Below are 15,853 nucleotides of genomic sequence, written 5' to 3' on the forward strand. Positions count from 1 at the left end.
AGTAGGCATAGACCCCTAATTTATCTATTGGTAAATGTGGAAGACTTTTTTTCCTATTGTTGCAGAAATAATATGAATTTCCTAATGGGCTCTTGGTGGCCTAACCTGGAAGACTTGTATGAAGCCAATGTCCCAGTTTATAGGTTTATTCAGAGACCTGGGGATTTGGTGTGGATAAATGCTGGCACTGTTCATTGGGTTCAGGCTATTGGCTGGTGCAACAACATTGCTTGGAATGTTGGCCCTCTTACAGGTATGGTGAAATAATATATATGGTGACATAGATAATTTGTTCATATTGTACCACATGCATCCCAACTCTCTTGGGCTTTTTGTATTAATTTATCATATTTTACTAGATAAAAATTGTATCTGTTTCAACACAAACTGTATAATGTTAAAACCTGAAATGTTTTCCTCTGAAGGAAGACTGAAAACATAAGCACCACAGTCCTTTCATGATTTATTTAGACTAAGCCTCACCACAATCGTGACTATAAACTTTTGTATAAAGAGAAAAAAGAGAAAGGAAATGATTAGATGAACTCACTCTACCTTGCACTTCACTTCCTTTCTTTCTCCTCTCCTCATCCTATTCATCCATCTAGGAAAGAGGTTGCGCAGGTGAGGAGGACTGACCATCCAGTTAGTTTTTTCAAGACCATTGAGCTCTCCTATTTTTAATAATAACAGGCAATTATAAACCAGTATAAAATCTTGAGTTTTTAAAAAGCTCCAGGAATGTTAGCTTTAAGTACAGTCTTTCAGTTTAAAACAAATAAAAACATTTGGCTAGATGTTTCAAACCCACAGCTACAAGAGAATTATGTAAAGTCATTAGGGTTCAAACTGGTATAAGCAGAAAAATAGAAAGATAATCTCAGAGAATGGGAGGAAACTCAGCAGACAAGAGGACCAGTACGTAGCTCAAAAAATAGCTTTTTTCTTAACTAGTAATGCACACGACAAACTTTATTTTGGTTTAGTGCTATAAGCAGTATCATTCCAAGATCACTTGAATTGACTGGCATTCCCTGAGCAGCAACACATGTGCAACAAGACATTCCTTATGTTGCTTAGCATAAATTTAACATGCCTAATCTATCACAACAAACCTCTCTCTATTGTGTAATCTGTCTAGAAATTGCGTATTGTAAATATATGACAGAATTGTAATATAGAATTGGATGGAACAAAGGCAGCTGCAGAAACTAGCAAATTAGGTTTTTAACCCTAAATATTTGAGAATTTAAATTTAAAAATCCCGTTTTTAAAGAAGTGGTCTCTGTTTACTTTTAAAATAAAACCGTTTTAAAAACCATTACTTTATTTAAAAACGCTTTTTCAAGTTGTTGTGGAATTGTGTATGCTCTCAACATTCTAAATATAAGGGACTATTGTGTAAAAATTTACTTTCAAAGCTGTAAAAATTGTAATGGCAACCACTGTAGCATACAGTATGTAGTTTTCTCCAATCTTACAAAATTCAGGTTTTGAGGATGACCAGGAGATCATCTTGTATCCTTTATTGGCTTATCTGAAAGTTTCTGTAACTTTTTCTTCTAGCCTGTCAATATAAATTGGCAGTGGAACGGTACGAGTGGAATAAACTACAGAGCGTCAAGTCAATAGTACCGATGATTCATCTTTCGTGGAACATGGCACGAAATATAAAGGTCTCAGATCCAAAGCTTTTTGAAATGATCAAGTAAGTGTATTTTAAATTTTTGTGTATCCATTTCGACAGTTGACTGTTCTTATTTTGAAAAAACGAGGGTGATCTTTTTTATTTACAGAATAAATAATATCTTTCTAGTGAAATCCATTATGTGTTTAGCATTACATTAAATGAATGCTGTTTTGATGTGGTGAATTAGGTATTCAGTGTAATTTTTAGGCCTAGATTTCCTGATATTTTTATCTTAACTGTGAGCTCCAGAGTTTTTTCAAAAATATTTTAGGTTTCAATCTTGCAACTTGTATGCAGACAGACCTCTGTTTACTCTGATGGGGCCCTGCACGAGCACAAGGGTCTGCCTATATATGACAACAAGTTGAAAGATTGAGCCTTCTGCTGGCAGTAAACTTCAGACTCAGGGTGAGCATGTTTAATTATTTTTAAAGTTAAACTAAATATTTTAATAGTAAATTTACTTGTTCGTTTCCAGTACTCACATTTAGCTGATTTATATCCTATCACCAAGAGAGGCGGGGAAAATATTTTTGACAAGCAAGGAGGCAGGGTTTGGAAAGCCTCTTCTCCCTCCCCCTCCCCCCTTTCATTTGAAGAGTCCTGCAGCTGATTAAATTAAGTCAATGAGATGGTAACATTCTGGGTTCAAAATTGAGCATTTTCAAAAGTGTGTTTCCCAGGTTCAAGTCATAGAATCATAGAATATCATAGAATATCAGGGTTGGAAGGGACCTCAGGAGGTCATCTAGTCCAACCCCCTGCTCAAAGCAGGACCAACACGAACTAAATTATCCCAGCCAGGGCTTTGTCAAGCCTGACCTTAAAAACTTCTAAGGAAGGTCATCTTTAACATATGTTTCATGCCATACAAAAATAAATCATCTGGCATCACTTCCGCCCTCTGAAATCCTGAGAAAGCAGATGAGTATTCCAGCATATTTTACTCCTGAGGGAATTCTGCGCCAAGAAAGTAAAAATTCTGCACATGGTATTTTAAAATTCTGCAAATTTTATTTGTCAATAAATAAATGCGGAGGCTCAAGCATGGCAGTGGGGAGCATAGGCCATTGGCTGCACCGAGCTGGGAGATCGCCATCGTCACCATCACCCAGGACAAAGACTCAGTGGTGAGGCTGCTCCAGACCCTGACACAGCACAAGGCCTAGGCCTGCCCCAGAAATACCCGGAGCCCTGTCCCTCCACGCCAAGTGTACCAGGTGTGGGCAGGCAGGCTCAGAATAGCAGAATCCAAGTAGGGAGGGCCTTAGTGTGGGGAGATCCAGGTGTGGGGTGAGAGGGTTCTGTGTGGGGTTATCTGGGTGCAGGTGGCTCAGTAGAGGGTCCGGGCGCAGGACAATGGGACTGCATAGGGGTCCAGTGAAGGTGACTGGGGCTCAGCAGGGGTGTTCTGGGTGTACGGGGGGAAGGAATCTGGTGCTGGGGGAGTGGGGCTTAGGTGAGGGTCCGGGTACAGCTGGTTGGGACTCATTAAGGTGGGGGTCTGGGTGCAGGAGCTCATTGGGGTGGTCCAAGCTTGGGGGTGGGGCTTCTCGGGGTGGGAGTTCAAGTGCAGGGGACTCGGGGGGGGGGGGTCTGGGAGGAGCCTCAACGGGGGGGTTGGCTGTAAAGGGGCTTCAGATGCAGTGGGTGAGGCTTGACAGGATGAGGGTTGAGGTGCGGGGGCCTCGGTGGGGGGTTCTGGGTGCTGGGGGTGAGGCTTGGCAGGGGTGTCTGGGTATGGGGCCATCCGGATGCACTGGGGTTGGGTGGACAGGGGAGCAGCTCCCCACACAGTCACCCCTCCCTCCATGACTGCGGAGTGATGGGGGCAGGAAGTAAGGGGAGGATGCGGAGCTTCCTGCAGCCAAAGGAGGTTTCCGGGGGTGGGTCTGCCCTGGCCGTTCCTTGCAGGGGAAGAGGAAGTCCCATCCTGCCCATCCCAGCTGGGACTAGTAGGTGACCCAGCACAGGATAAGAACCACTGGCAGGGATGTCCTCAGCATCGCGCCCTGTGGTGATTTACGTCTCCAGTGGCTGCTCCAGGCACCCAAAATGACACACCTGTGCTGCTCGGAAGGGGCACACGAGCGCTCTTGTGGCTTCCCTTTGCTTCCCCATCAGAAAGTCATTTTTCTGCAGTGAAGCAAAAAAAACTGCGGGGAACGTTAATTCTGTGCACGTGCAGTGGCACAGAATTGCCCCAGGAATAATATTCTGTGGGCCAACATATTCGTGAGCTTTTGGGTCACTCCAGGCAAGGTAGAGGAGAATGAATTTCAGAGTAAATGACTCATCACAAAGAATGCCCTGCAGTTCTCATCCTTTTAAGCTGAGGGGGCTTATAAATCACCTTGAAGATGACCTGTAAAAAACTGGGTTTAACCCTGCAAGAGAGAAAATTACAGCAGAGAGCATATTACACTCGCACCCCTCCCCTTTAAGAATGTATTTTAAAAAAAAAAAAAAAAAGTCAGGGTATTTTCCTGATTCTTTTTTACATTAGAAGTTTGTGTTCTGTCTAGGCTGGAACACACCCTGATGATTGGAGAACGAACGAAATGGTGACAGCACAAATGCCAAGATTGGAAGTTGAGGGGGAAGGGATTTTTAGTCAGACTGTTTAAGAGTCTGTGTTTTAGGGGGTTGTGAACATCTGTATAGCTTCAGTGACTAACTTTTTGGATAAAGATGCCTTTATTAAAAATTCAACCTCCTTACCCTTTCAGTTAAGATGCTAGAGCTCACAGTAAGCATCCTTGGGAAGTCCCAGAGATTCTCCAGCAAACCCAGGGAAGTCTAAACTATTGCTTTCTGTTTGACTAACAGCCGCTGGGAATCTAATTAGATGCCTAAACTGCAAATGTACAAATGAAGAACCCCCTTAATCAGATGGCAGATATAATCTTTTGCCATACTTTGCAGTTGTTTTCCCCAGTCTACCCAATATCTCTTCTGTCTTACCTGGATTAAGCCTCATCCAGTGAGCCATCACCCAGCCCACAATTTTTGCTAGACTCTGAAACAAGTGTTTGTTCATACTTATCAGGTTAGTTGAAATGGAGACAGAAAGATGTGGTCAGCATACAGAACATACTGCAGTCCATATCTCTCCTCTAGCCCTCATTTCGGCCCCATATATAGAGAGAATAGGGGTTCCAACTGGTACTCTCTGAAAACTCATTTGAGTGCCCTTGGGAGAGAAGAACCATTGTCCAAAACTATCCACTGGACCTGCTCAAGGGGAAAGGGATGGGGCCGCCTGAGAGTAGCTACGTCCACTCCTGCTAGCTTCTGTGTTCTATTACCAACACTTTATAGTCATTGGTTTCAAATATAGCTCATTGAATATCAGCATGAACACTTGATCTTTATTCATAATCGGAAGAGATTATTTATCAATGCAACAGATGCCAGCTCTGTGCCAAATGAAGATTTGTATCCAAATGGACACAGGTCAAGGAAATCCAAGGCATCTAGATAGTCTAAAACAGTCCCCTCTTTTGGGAGTTAAGTACCAAAATAGGTAGGAAACAGGGTAGAGGAAGAGTTTTTGCTGAAATAAAAAAGTGACTTGTGCTTCTCATTTGAAAAATAAGCAAAAATGTTCTTCAGTGACATAGAGGCACTGGCATACGTGACAATGAGCACTATTTAAAACTAAATGTGAATGCATATACCTGTAAATGTTTGCGACTATTGTGCAAGGGAAAGAATTAAAATGTACGCATTTGAAAGAAAGTTTGAGCATCTTAAGACATCACAATAAGTGTGCAACCCAGCATTGTCCTTTTACATAAAATAAAAGAAAAAGGACTAGAAGCTTATAAAAAAGCAGTGTTCAAAGATCTGAAGGTGGGGCTGAAATTGTTTGGGGAACCAAATAAAAATATTCCAAATAAGTTAAGATTGCTCTGAGAAAAGACACCCCCATCTCCCAAAAAACAAACAAAAAAATCCCCTGATGATAATAGCAGAACTGTCTAAAGGGAATAAGAAAGGCATTTACAAATATATTGGGGCAAAAGAAAAAGGAAGTAGTAGAGAATGGGGACACATTAATGAATGAGTAGGGAGACAGTAATTCTAAAATGATTGCAATACTCAACAGCTTTATAGGGGGAAAAGTCATTTTGGATGAAATAAAGAAAATGGGGTTTGTGTAACTAGAAAGCAGTGAAGGGATATTGATTATAAAAGCATGGGTAAAAGGATACTTAGGAAATAATGAATATACCCAAATCAGCAGATTCAGATGATACACATATTTACCCAGGATATTTACACCAGAGTAGACAAATTACTGAGGGATATATTTATAGAGAACAGCCCCGCATCAAGGGGGGATGGACAAGATGAAAACCAGGTTTTGAAAACTTCATCAAATATATAAAAGTTCAGATGCAGACCTCGCTACCATTTCTCACAGAAGAAATCAGGCTGACATCCCCCTCACCCTACGTCTGTACTAGACCATAAGGTCTACCCTTTTTTACTACAAACCTATCCCATACCCTAATAAAGTATACTACTTAGAGCAGTGTTTCCCAAATTTTTGAAAGCTGAGCCTGCCTTCAGGAAAGTGAAATTAGTCGTGCATCCCTTCAGCCCCACTGTGTGTTGTTAATTTGTACATCTTTCAACTGCCCCCTCCCCTTAACAAGTCCTTCAACATTACACACGTTAGGAAACACTGATGTAGATTTTCATAATGATACTTACTCTTCTTTCTTATATGCTTTGATTAGCAATGAAATACTTTAAAATGTCAATATTGTTAACTATCATCATTGGCATCACAGTTTTCAGGCTCTCTAAAAGCTCAGGCAGATATCACTGCAACATCTGCTCGTTTTGAATGCTTTCTTCACAACTGTAACAGCTAGAAAACTTTTTGGCAATGAAAGCTGAGACTCTGAAGAACAATTGCGGGAAGGGCTTTTAGGCCTGCCCAAAGAACCCATCTAAATATTCGTATGGGAGCACAAAATATTGACAGTTGTTTTTTTTTATTTCTTTTTAATTCAAGGCATACTTCTTAAGCAAGTAGCATATCAGACTTTTTTCCTGAATTATTAAACTAATAAATTACTTTATTGTGCTCTTTCAGTTACAAAAACAGGGTAGCCAGCAAATAGAATAGACAGAAAATTAAAAGGTGTCTTTCCAGTCCTCAGATGTCTGATGCTGGACTAATCCCACCTGCTGCCTTCCTATCATTACCCCAAACTGATAAAAACTTAATTGGCTAATCTCAAAGGTGTGATTGCAATGGCATGTTGGAGAGAGCTGGGCTGATTAGGGATTGCATGTACCAACAGCCTTCATAGATGTAATGTATTTGATTTTCTGCAGCCAGCAAATTATGGACCCTGCCCCATATGACCCAGAAGTCTGCATTATTCTTAATGGCAATTCAGTGCAAGAACTAAATAAATTAAATAAACTCATATGCTTGTAGCATAATTATATAATATGATGGCTCTTAATGAGCAATTGTATAACTGAAATTTCATATGCATTCTCTCAAAGCTACTCAGTTTAGATTTAAATATTGGTAAATGCCGTCTGATGGGCTAAATGACAGTTGGCTCATATTTTGGGTGACCAGACATACTGTTTTTAAAGGGACACTCCCATATTTAAGCCCTCCTGCAGGTGTCCCAACTTTTTTTTTTTTTAAATGGGCATGTTATCCTGTATTTTCTGACTCCTCCCCCCCCCCCCATCAGTACTGGTAGATCCTGCTGCTGGCCGGATCCCTGCTTGCCAGCAGCCCACCCACCAGTGGTTAGTGGAGGGTCCAGTGGCCGATGATGGGGGTGGGTGTGCAAGGCTGGTGACGGGGCCAAGTTGCAACACGTGGGGTCCCCTGCTCCCCATTGTGGTCCGAGCACTCAGCTTCCCGACAGCTTTCTTCCCCCACTGCCTCAGGCTGGACTGGGGCCCCAGGAAAGCCCAAGATACTCCAGGAGCTGAGCCCTGCATGTGCCAAAGCCTCGCACGGTGCTATCATGGGGAAGCCTCTCCACCCCTTAGCTAAGCTCTGGAGTGGTGTGGGGGAAGCCATTTCAAGCCTGTTCATGCCCCAACCCTGCAGGCTCCACAGCACCCCCCAGGCAGGGGTTTAGCACCCTCTTCAACCCTCACCCCCGCACCCTGGGTCCTGCCCCCAGGGAGCTCAGGGCTGCTTTGTCCCGAGGCCCCCTCCCCTGCTGAGCCACCTCTCTGGTCAGGTTCCCTGGGCCCTGGTGCACAATGCATCGTCAGGGCTTAACCCCTTCCTGCCCGTGTTGTAGCCGGGGGACAGGAGGCGGCTGGGTTATGTCCATGGCCAGCAGCAGCCTGGAGGTGTCTGCCTTTCGACTGTGCAGGCAGGAAGGGACAAGCTGCATCCAGCCGCAAGGGTTGGGGGAGTAGAAGAGATGAGCTCTGCAAAGACATGGGCCAGATCATCACTCCCTCCCACTCCTCTCCTGTGGCTAGAAGCCGCTCCCTTCCCTTCCTCCCGCACAGTGCCAAAAGGATGCTGCTGGCCACATTCTGATGTGAACCCTGGCAGAAATCTGGTGGGGGAGCATGTGACCCTGTGTGCCCCCACTCCCCAATATGTTGCCTCGGGAAGACACGGCGTTCTTCCTGGCAGTCCAGCCAGGCATGGAGGGCAGAGAGTGCCAGGAGGGAGTGGAGGGCTGGCCGGACCCACACACACACACACACACCCACCCACCCCGTGAGCGAGGTATATGGGAGAGAGTGTGTGTGTGTGTGTGACCTCTTCCCGTCTGAACCATAAAGACTTAAAGATAAGAAGATAAATAAAAAGAATCCAACTACGTAGTATTTCTTTTTAACAGGGGCTCAGTCAACTTGATGTTAATTTGAATGTTTATACTGCATAGTTCTGATTGATTGACATTGAACTCACTTGAATACGAATAATTTTATCAGGTGTCCTTTATTCAGCGTAGGGGAATATGGTCACCCTACTCATATTTTATTAGTAAGGACAAGTGCTGTGCATTTCTTACCTTTCTTACAGAGATGTATCTATTTTTAAAATGTTTCATAAAATTTTTTTTTGGTTTTGATATAAATTAATTCCCTGATTTCCTGCAGCAAAACTTTTTCAGGTGGTTAGCTCTTGTCTTCTCTGACTTAATCATTCCTCCTTTTGTTTGACATAATCTCAGACCTTTTCTTTTCCATTGGATAAAGTGATTTAAGTCACTTGATACTAAAAAAAAAAATAAAAAAAAATGTGGTTTAAACTTTGTAACACTAATTTAATTTGAATGTGCTATAGCAACTTTAGATTAAAATTTATAAAGTGCCACTACATTCAGGGTATCTTATTTGAATTTTACTAAGTTTCTATAGTCAAAAACCAAAATATTGAAAATTAAGGACATGATCCTACAAATACTTAAGATAGGTACACATAGTATAAGATTTACTTACGTGAATAACCCCTTTCATTGACTTCAGTGGGGGATTACTTGTGCTTGAAATTAAGCATGTGTGTAAGTGTCATACATGAGGGGCTAAAACTGTATTTGTATTAAACATTTCTTATAGTGGCATAAAATCTGTCACTTCAAAAAAAGAATTCTCCGTGTTAGCAATGAAAAGTTATTTAGACTTCAAATACATTATCAAAGTTATTGAGAACTTTTATATTCACAGGCCAAAAAATGTTTCGTTTTTTTAATAGCCTGCATTTCAGCGTTTTCAACTTTTGAAAGTTCAGTATGTCAGAAGGTGGAGTCAGTTGCTAATGTAGAATGGGCTTATTTGCAAGTTTGAGTTTGTGTTGCTCTTGCAATACAATACTAACAAGTCCCTGGATTTAGGTGTTGCAGGGTGGGGGACGAACATAAAGTCTCAATGTAGTATCTAAAATTTTGCTAACATAAAGAAACTAGTATAAAACATACATTAGCAATTTAAGACTATACAGTGAAAAAAAAGTAAGGAACTAGCACTGTGTTTGAACAATGTTTTGGGGGGCGGGAAGGGGAAATAAAATTTTTTTCCACTGAGTTTTCCATCTAGCATTTTTTCTTCCCCTTATGTTTTCCAGTGTGTCTGTAATGTATGTAGCGACCCTTTGGAGAGGAAAATCAGAGTATTGCTCAAATGCAAAGGATAGTTAAGAACTGAAAATTATTGTAAATGACACACACATTTGAAATTAAAAAAACTCAGGTGATCCATTTTGGCCCGCTTATGAGAACACACTTGTAGTTCACATAATATTGGAAAGTAAAATGATATATTGCTTGACAGGATGAGCTAAAATTCAAATCTGTTTTTTGTCATTTACATAAAAATATTGCAAACAATTGTAAATAGTCATTTGGGAGCACACTAAGCTTTTCTTCCTTAATGCAGTAAGCAAACCAATATCAAAGTTTTCTTCCATTTTTAGATAATATTTTTCTAGAGAAATCTACAGAAAATATTTCCTGAAACTAGTCTGGGTATTTTTTTCTCCTAATCTATAATAATTTCTACCAAAATTCGAGTTTCTGGACTTTAGGTCACTGGAAGACAGTTGTGTTGAGGAAATGATTTCTTTTTAGGAGGGTGTTAGTGTAAAATGATACCTTGGGTCGGCAACATAATGCTTTGAGTTTCATATATGAAATGTAAGCTGTTTGTTTTATCCCAGTAAGTCAACCAAACTTCTTATTGATAATGTTAGATTAAAACAGTTGTATAACTACAGTACACTAAAAAGCACAGTATTTCACTGTTTAAGGAAGTTTCATTTGCTCCAATTAAAATGAAATATACTGACTGTTGTGGTGGGGGTTAATGTTGAATAAATCAACAGATAAAGTTTAGTTTTGAACTAAATGTAGGGGAAATGTTTGTGTATAATTATTTACTTTTGATTTCTGTGATAGGTATTGCCTGTTGAGAACTCTCAAGCAGTGTCAGACATTGAGGGAAGCTCTAATTGCTGCAGGAAAAGAGATTGTCTGGCATGGACGAACAAAGGAAGAGCCTGCCCATTACTGTAGCATTTGTGAGGTCAGTAGAAGTAAAGAACTTTGCAATTTTAAATTGATCTATTTTTGGGATGTCTTCCATTATTATTGCTGCTGTTGTTAATTTTGTATTTCTTTATTTGCATTACAGTAGCACCCACTATCTGCTGGCTGCTGTAAATAGATATATGTAAGAAGACACAGTTGCCATCTCCTAAGACCTTACAATCTAATCTTTTAGATATGGGCTGTATTTTGCTAAACTCTCTTTTTCAATGGACATGTTACTCATGCAATATTTTTCCATTATCTGGGATTCTTAAAAAAAGGCTCATCCCATCTGTATTGAATGTGATCCGCTGAGCTTCATTTTTAGAATTTTATTTTATTGTATTTCACTGGTCAGAAATAGCCCCAAAGAGAGAGAGAACTTTGGTGTGCACTCTTCATAGAACATCCCTGTCTTGCTAGGTGTTTTGATTCTCCCTAGTATTTAATAATATGTTTTTGCAGAACAGAATAGCAATTTTGCTAAAGACCAAATGAAAAGCATCATTTTAGCACTTCTTGTCCCAAGCTGAAAAGCCAAAAAAGGGGGGGCACTGAAAATTAGTGGGCACTTGAAAATGTTGGCCTTAATTTCTCTTTTTACCCATCTGCAAAATGGGTATAATGCTTACAGTATGTACCTTACAAGTATAACTCTCAGATTATGAAACTCGCTTGGTAATATTCGCCTGCGTTTTCTTTAGTGCCTTCATTCAAACATCTTAATCTAGTAGTAGAAGTAGACATGAGTTGGAAGAGTTCCTACCTCTGTGACTGAACCCCAGAAGTGTGAATTTTTCTTGTGCTACCTTGTCTTTTTTCTATGTGCACGTGCACACAGTCAGAATATAAATCCCAAACCAGCCAAGCCTTATTTTCTGTAGCTTTCCAAAAAACAGATGTCAACTCTGATTTGTTTCCTGTTACACAGGTGGAAGTCTTTAATCTGCTTTTTGTCACCAGTGAGAGCAATTCTCGAAAGACCTATGTTGTACATTGCCAAGACTGTGCGCGAAAGATAAGCGGGAATCTGGAAAATTTTGTGGTGCTAGAACAGTACAAAATGGAGGACATGATGCAAGCCTATGACCAATTTACATTAGTAAGTTATATTCAGTGGGTGAAAAACTATCTTTGTAAAGCTGTTGTATGTTGTGTTGGTACCTATTTGTATATGAATACCTTGGATTTTCTGGTTCAAATGGATTTCTGGAATTATATTTTCCGTTTTTACAGAAAAAAATATTGAAGGGACAGAAATGCATGGAAAAGTACAATAATTTACTACAGAGTGTATAAATGAGTTTCCGGAGAAAAACAGTTGTTAAAATTTACAAGGATGAGGCTTAAAAGTCTAATATAGAGGCTACCTGAAGATCATGTCTGGATCATATAGAGACTAGGCCATTCATAACTTGGGGGCGGGGGGGGGGCAGTTTGCCCTGGGACCCCCATTTGAGAGGGCCTCCAAAATCACCACAGGGCAACTGTGCCAAATTTGAGTGACAGGCATTGCGACCTGGCATATGGGGTCTCAGCGCCATTCAGGTTTGGCTCAGCCATCCCTTCATCATCATGGAGGAGCAACTGGGCCAAATTTGAGTGAAAGGCATTGTGACATGGCACACAGGGTCGCAGTGCCACTGAAGTGTGGTGCCTGCCATTGATTATTGTTGGAGGTGACTTGCCCATCCCAACTGGGCCTGTATCCAGACACCACTAGCATCATTGCATTGGGCCTGAGGCAACCTGCCAGGCTGAGAGTCTGGAGGTAGGAGTGAGTTGAGGGTTCTGGGATACTGCTCCCACTGGCAGCCGGAATAGAGCTCTGGGAGAGGTGGAGCGAGTAGTGGCTCACTGGCTGCATGCAGGTTGGAGTCCCACTGTTATCTCCACAGGGAGGCAGTGACCCCACAGGCCTGGGCCTTTTCTTAAACCCACCCCATCCCATTGTGTTAAACTTTTCATTTCCATGGTAATTTTTTTGGAACGGTGGAGGCCTCAGTTTAAAACTTTGCCCTGCGCCCCCAGAAACCTCTGTGTGCCCCTGGATTGTGAGAAGAAGAATAAAAATAGTGAAGCTGAGAGAATAGCACCATGTTTAAGAGAAACTCTGACGTCATTTCTAATAGGAAATAAAGAACCTGGCTTTCTCTCCGCTTGGCAAGAGAATTCTCTCAAACAGTTCTGTTTGGGGCCTCCTTTCCATCTGAGTTATAAAGCAAAAACCCTGGTGTCCATTACCTTTGCCCATTTGTAGGCTTGTTCTGTATGGTGTAGCCTGCTGGTTTAAACTGTGCTAATGCATGATTGTCCATTCATTCCATATGGTTTTCAGTGTTGCAGGCAAGGTCAGATGTCTTGTTCATAATCAGAGTGAAGAGTGGTGCTGAATTGATTCCTGATGCACCTTGCATTCACAGGAAAGTAGACAGTAGTTGGATAGAGCGTTCTGAGATGTTGTATTGTAATTGAATATGGCAGTCCAGAAATGACTATGCCTTTTGATTAATTTCTAGCTGCAATTCAGTGTTTGTTTGGATAAATGTTTTTTCTCTTTACTAGACTTATGAGATAAGTTGTAAGCTTTTAGCTAAGGTATCATGATTTAAATATCCAGGGCATTCTCAGTACGGGACCCTCTACTCTGGAATTTACTTCCTCCGTTCGTTTAACAGAGCTCAAAATTGTTGGCTTTCAGTTCACATGTAAAAGACCCAAAATCATTGTTTGTGAAGCACTAAGATACTGAAGTGATTGTTACAGATAAGTCTATAAATATCTGTTCTCCGAGACTTCTTCTGAGATGAGCCAGAAGGCTTGTATGGGGAAGAGTTCTGTTGTCTAATTTTTAGCATGTTTATCTAGATAGTTGTTGTGATGGATGATTTAAAATAATTGTACCTGTGCCTAGAGAGTATTAATGTAAAATATTAATAAAATGAAATGCAAATTGTACTTGAATATGCAAAAAAAAAAAATCACAAATGTGATCTTAAAAAAAATCCTGAAATATAAAACCAATGATGTTAATATGTCCCTTAAACTTTATACGTATTGTTTACATGGATCTTTATTGAATAACTGCATTTTGCCCATTGTAGAAAAAGTAATTTATTTTTTCTTTCCAGGCTCCTCCATTGCCATCCTCCTCATCTTGACATTTTTCCATGGACATTAAATGAAAACTTTTCTGATATTCAGGAAGTGACCCAGTTCTGCACCACTGATTTTTTTTGTAGCTATCCTGTAAGGCTGCTGGCTTGAAAGCTGTGTCTATGCAACCTTCCAAGTGCGGAGTGTCAACCAACTGGACAGGAGAGAGCACTGCCTCCTATTCCAGAACTCAAAATAAATAAAGCTCATCCAGCTGTACTTCAAAAAAAAATAATAATAATTCCATGTTTTGTATATATCTGACAAAACTGGCAACATTATACAGACTACTGACTTGAAGACCACCTCTTTTGTATTTCTCTGTTTCTGGGCTGATGAATTAGTTTCATCCATTTTTCCCCTTCAGAATTTCCCTTGGAAAAAGTACTAGCTTAGCTGGTCATTTCTTTGTAAGGTAGTTAGAAATTTTAAGTCTTTCTTTGGGCAACATTTTTTTTTAATGTGAAAAGTTAGGTGATATAAATTTTTTACGGCTTTTATGTTTTTCTGTCTTGTTTTGAAACCATGATGGTTACACTTTTGGTTCCTAAAATAAAATTTAAAAAAATTAACAGCCAAGTCACAAAGATAAATGGGTTGCACATAGACTAAGGAATAAACTTCAGATTTGTGATTTTTGTTTCTAATCTTGATGTAAATTTACACTATTTATAAATACATATTTATTGCTTGAAAATATTTGTGAATGGAATGCTGTTATTTTTTCCAGATTACCTGCCATTGAAATTTTAAGGAGTGCTGTAATTTCAAACACTACTCCTATTACATTTTCTATATGTAAATAAAACTGCTTAGCATTGTACAGAAACTTTTATTAAAATTGTTTAATGTTTAAAGTTTTTCTATTGTTTGAGTTTTAAAAAAGATTTTATGTACAGTGCCTAGGTTTTGTTCATTTTTGGACTCTGATTATATATATTTTATATATACTCGTGTGTGTGTGTATATATAATATATATAGAATCTGAATATAAATATATGGATAAAAATTTAGAGCCTAAATTTCTCTCATTTTAAGTTTTACAAATATGGTAGATTTGAGATGTCTACTGTAAAGTATTGCTTACAAAAGTATGATTTTTTTAAAGAAATATATGGTATGTATCCTGAAGACATAAAAAAACCCTTAAGACTGGTTTATTGTTAAATTGCACTGTTTGCAATAAGAGGCTAATAAATAGTTGCTGCCAAAATGTAGCATTAGAAAACAAGTAGTGGCTAACCTTAAAGGTCACAGAGAAGTAATGGGTTTGATAGGAAGTTTAGAATAATTTTAGAGGTTACATGAGAATGTTAACTGTGGGCTTTGGTGGATATGGTATATAGAATTCAACCAAATTGAAATTTGTATCTTCCAATAGTCTCTGTTAACAAACTAAAATAAGACTTTGTCGTCTTGGTGTCAGTTTTGACCCAAAAAGGACATTGTTTTGTGGTGGTCTTTTGTATTTTCACAAATTTTGTAATAGAAAATCACTGGTAAATTTTTGAAGCACTAGGTTTATTTAGGGTAACTTTATAATATATGACTGTAACACTGTTTGCAGTTTGAATTAATGATGGCATTTATTTTAAGTTGCTCATAATCTTTCTCAGCAGTTCCTTAACGCATTAAAACTAAATTTCAACATTTATAGTTTTCTTAGTGGATTAGAGTTGACTGATGCATAGAATTCTGCATCAAATAACAGAATTTCTCACTGTTTCTAGCGCGTAACCCAGCTGATTGCATTGTTACCTTTCCTGTACTCAGTGTGAGATGTTAGACACAAAGCATGCAGATATATTAATTAGCTAATAATTTGGTAAATATTGAACAGTGACTAAGCAATTGCCTCTTGTTTTTGTAGTTTAAAAAGAAAATAGCCTCCTTTAATCAAGTATCAGTAGAGCTTGGTTAAGTCCTGTTGCTGCAGTTTAACTAGTTATAAATAATTTTCAC

General features: G+C 39.6%; 1 protein-coding gene across 5 annotated transcripts in view; it reads left to right on the forward strand.

Annotated features, from left to right (window-relative positions):
- The window catches only part of KDM6A (lysine demethylase 6A), a 274,824-nt gene extending 260,077 nt beyond the window's left edge, over nucleotides 1-14,747 (forward strand). For all 5 annotated transcript variants that reach the window (XM_077817638.1, XM_077817656.1, XM_077817647.1 and 2 more), the window contains 5 exons: nucleotides 66-253; nucleotides 1,567-1,708; nucleotides 10,603-10,729; nucleotides 11,666-11,836; nucleotides 13,866-14,747. In XM_077817638.1, the coding sequence (XP_077673764.1) occupies nucleotides 66-253; nucleotides 1,567-1,708; nucleotides 10,603-10,729; nucleotides 11,666-11,836; nucleotides 13,866-13,895 (658 nt within the window). In that variant the 3' untranslated portion in view covers nucleotides 13,896-14,747. The remainder of the gene's footprint in view (nucleotides 1-65; nucleotides 254-1,566; nucleotides 1,709-10,602; nucleotides 10,730-11,665; nucleotides 11,837-13,865) is intronic.
- Nucleotides 14,748-15,853: the final 1,106 nt, after the last annotated feature.

This window comes from Eretmochelys imbricata, chromosome 1 (genome assembly GCF_965152235.1).
Source record: "Eretmochelys imbricata isolate rEreImb1 chromosome 1, rEreImb1.hap1, whole genome shotgun sequence".
NCBI lineage: Eukaryota > Metazoa > Chordata > Testudines > Cheloniidae > Eretmochelys > Eretmochelys imbricata.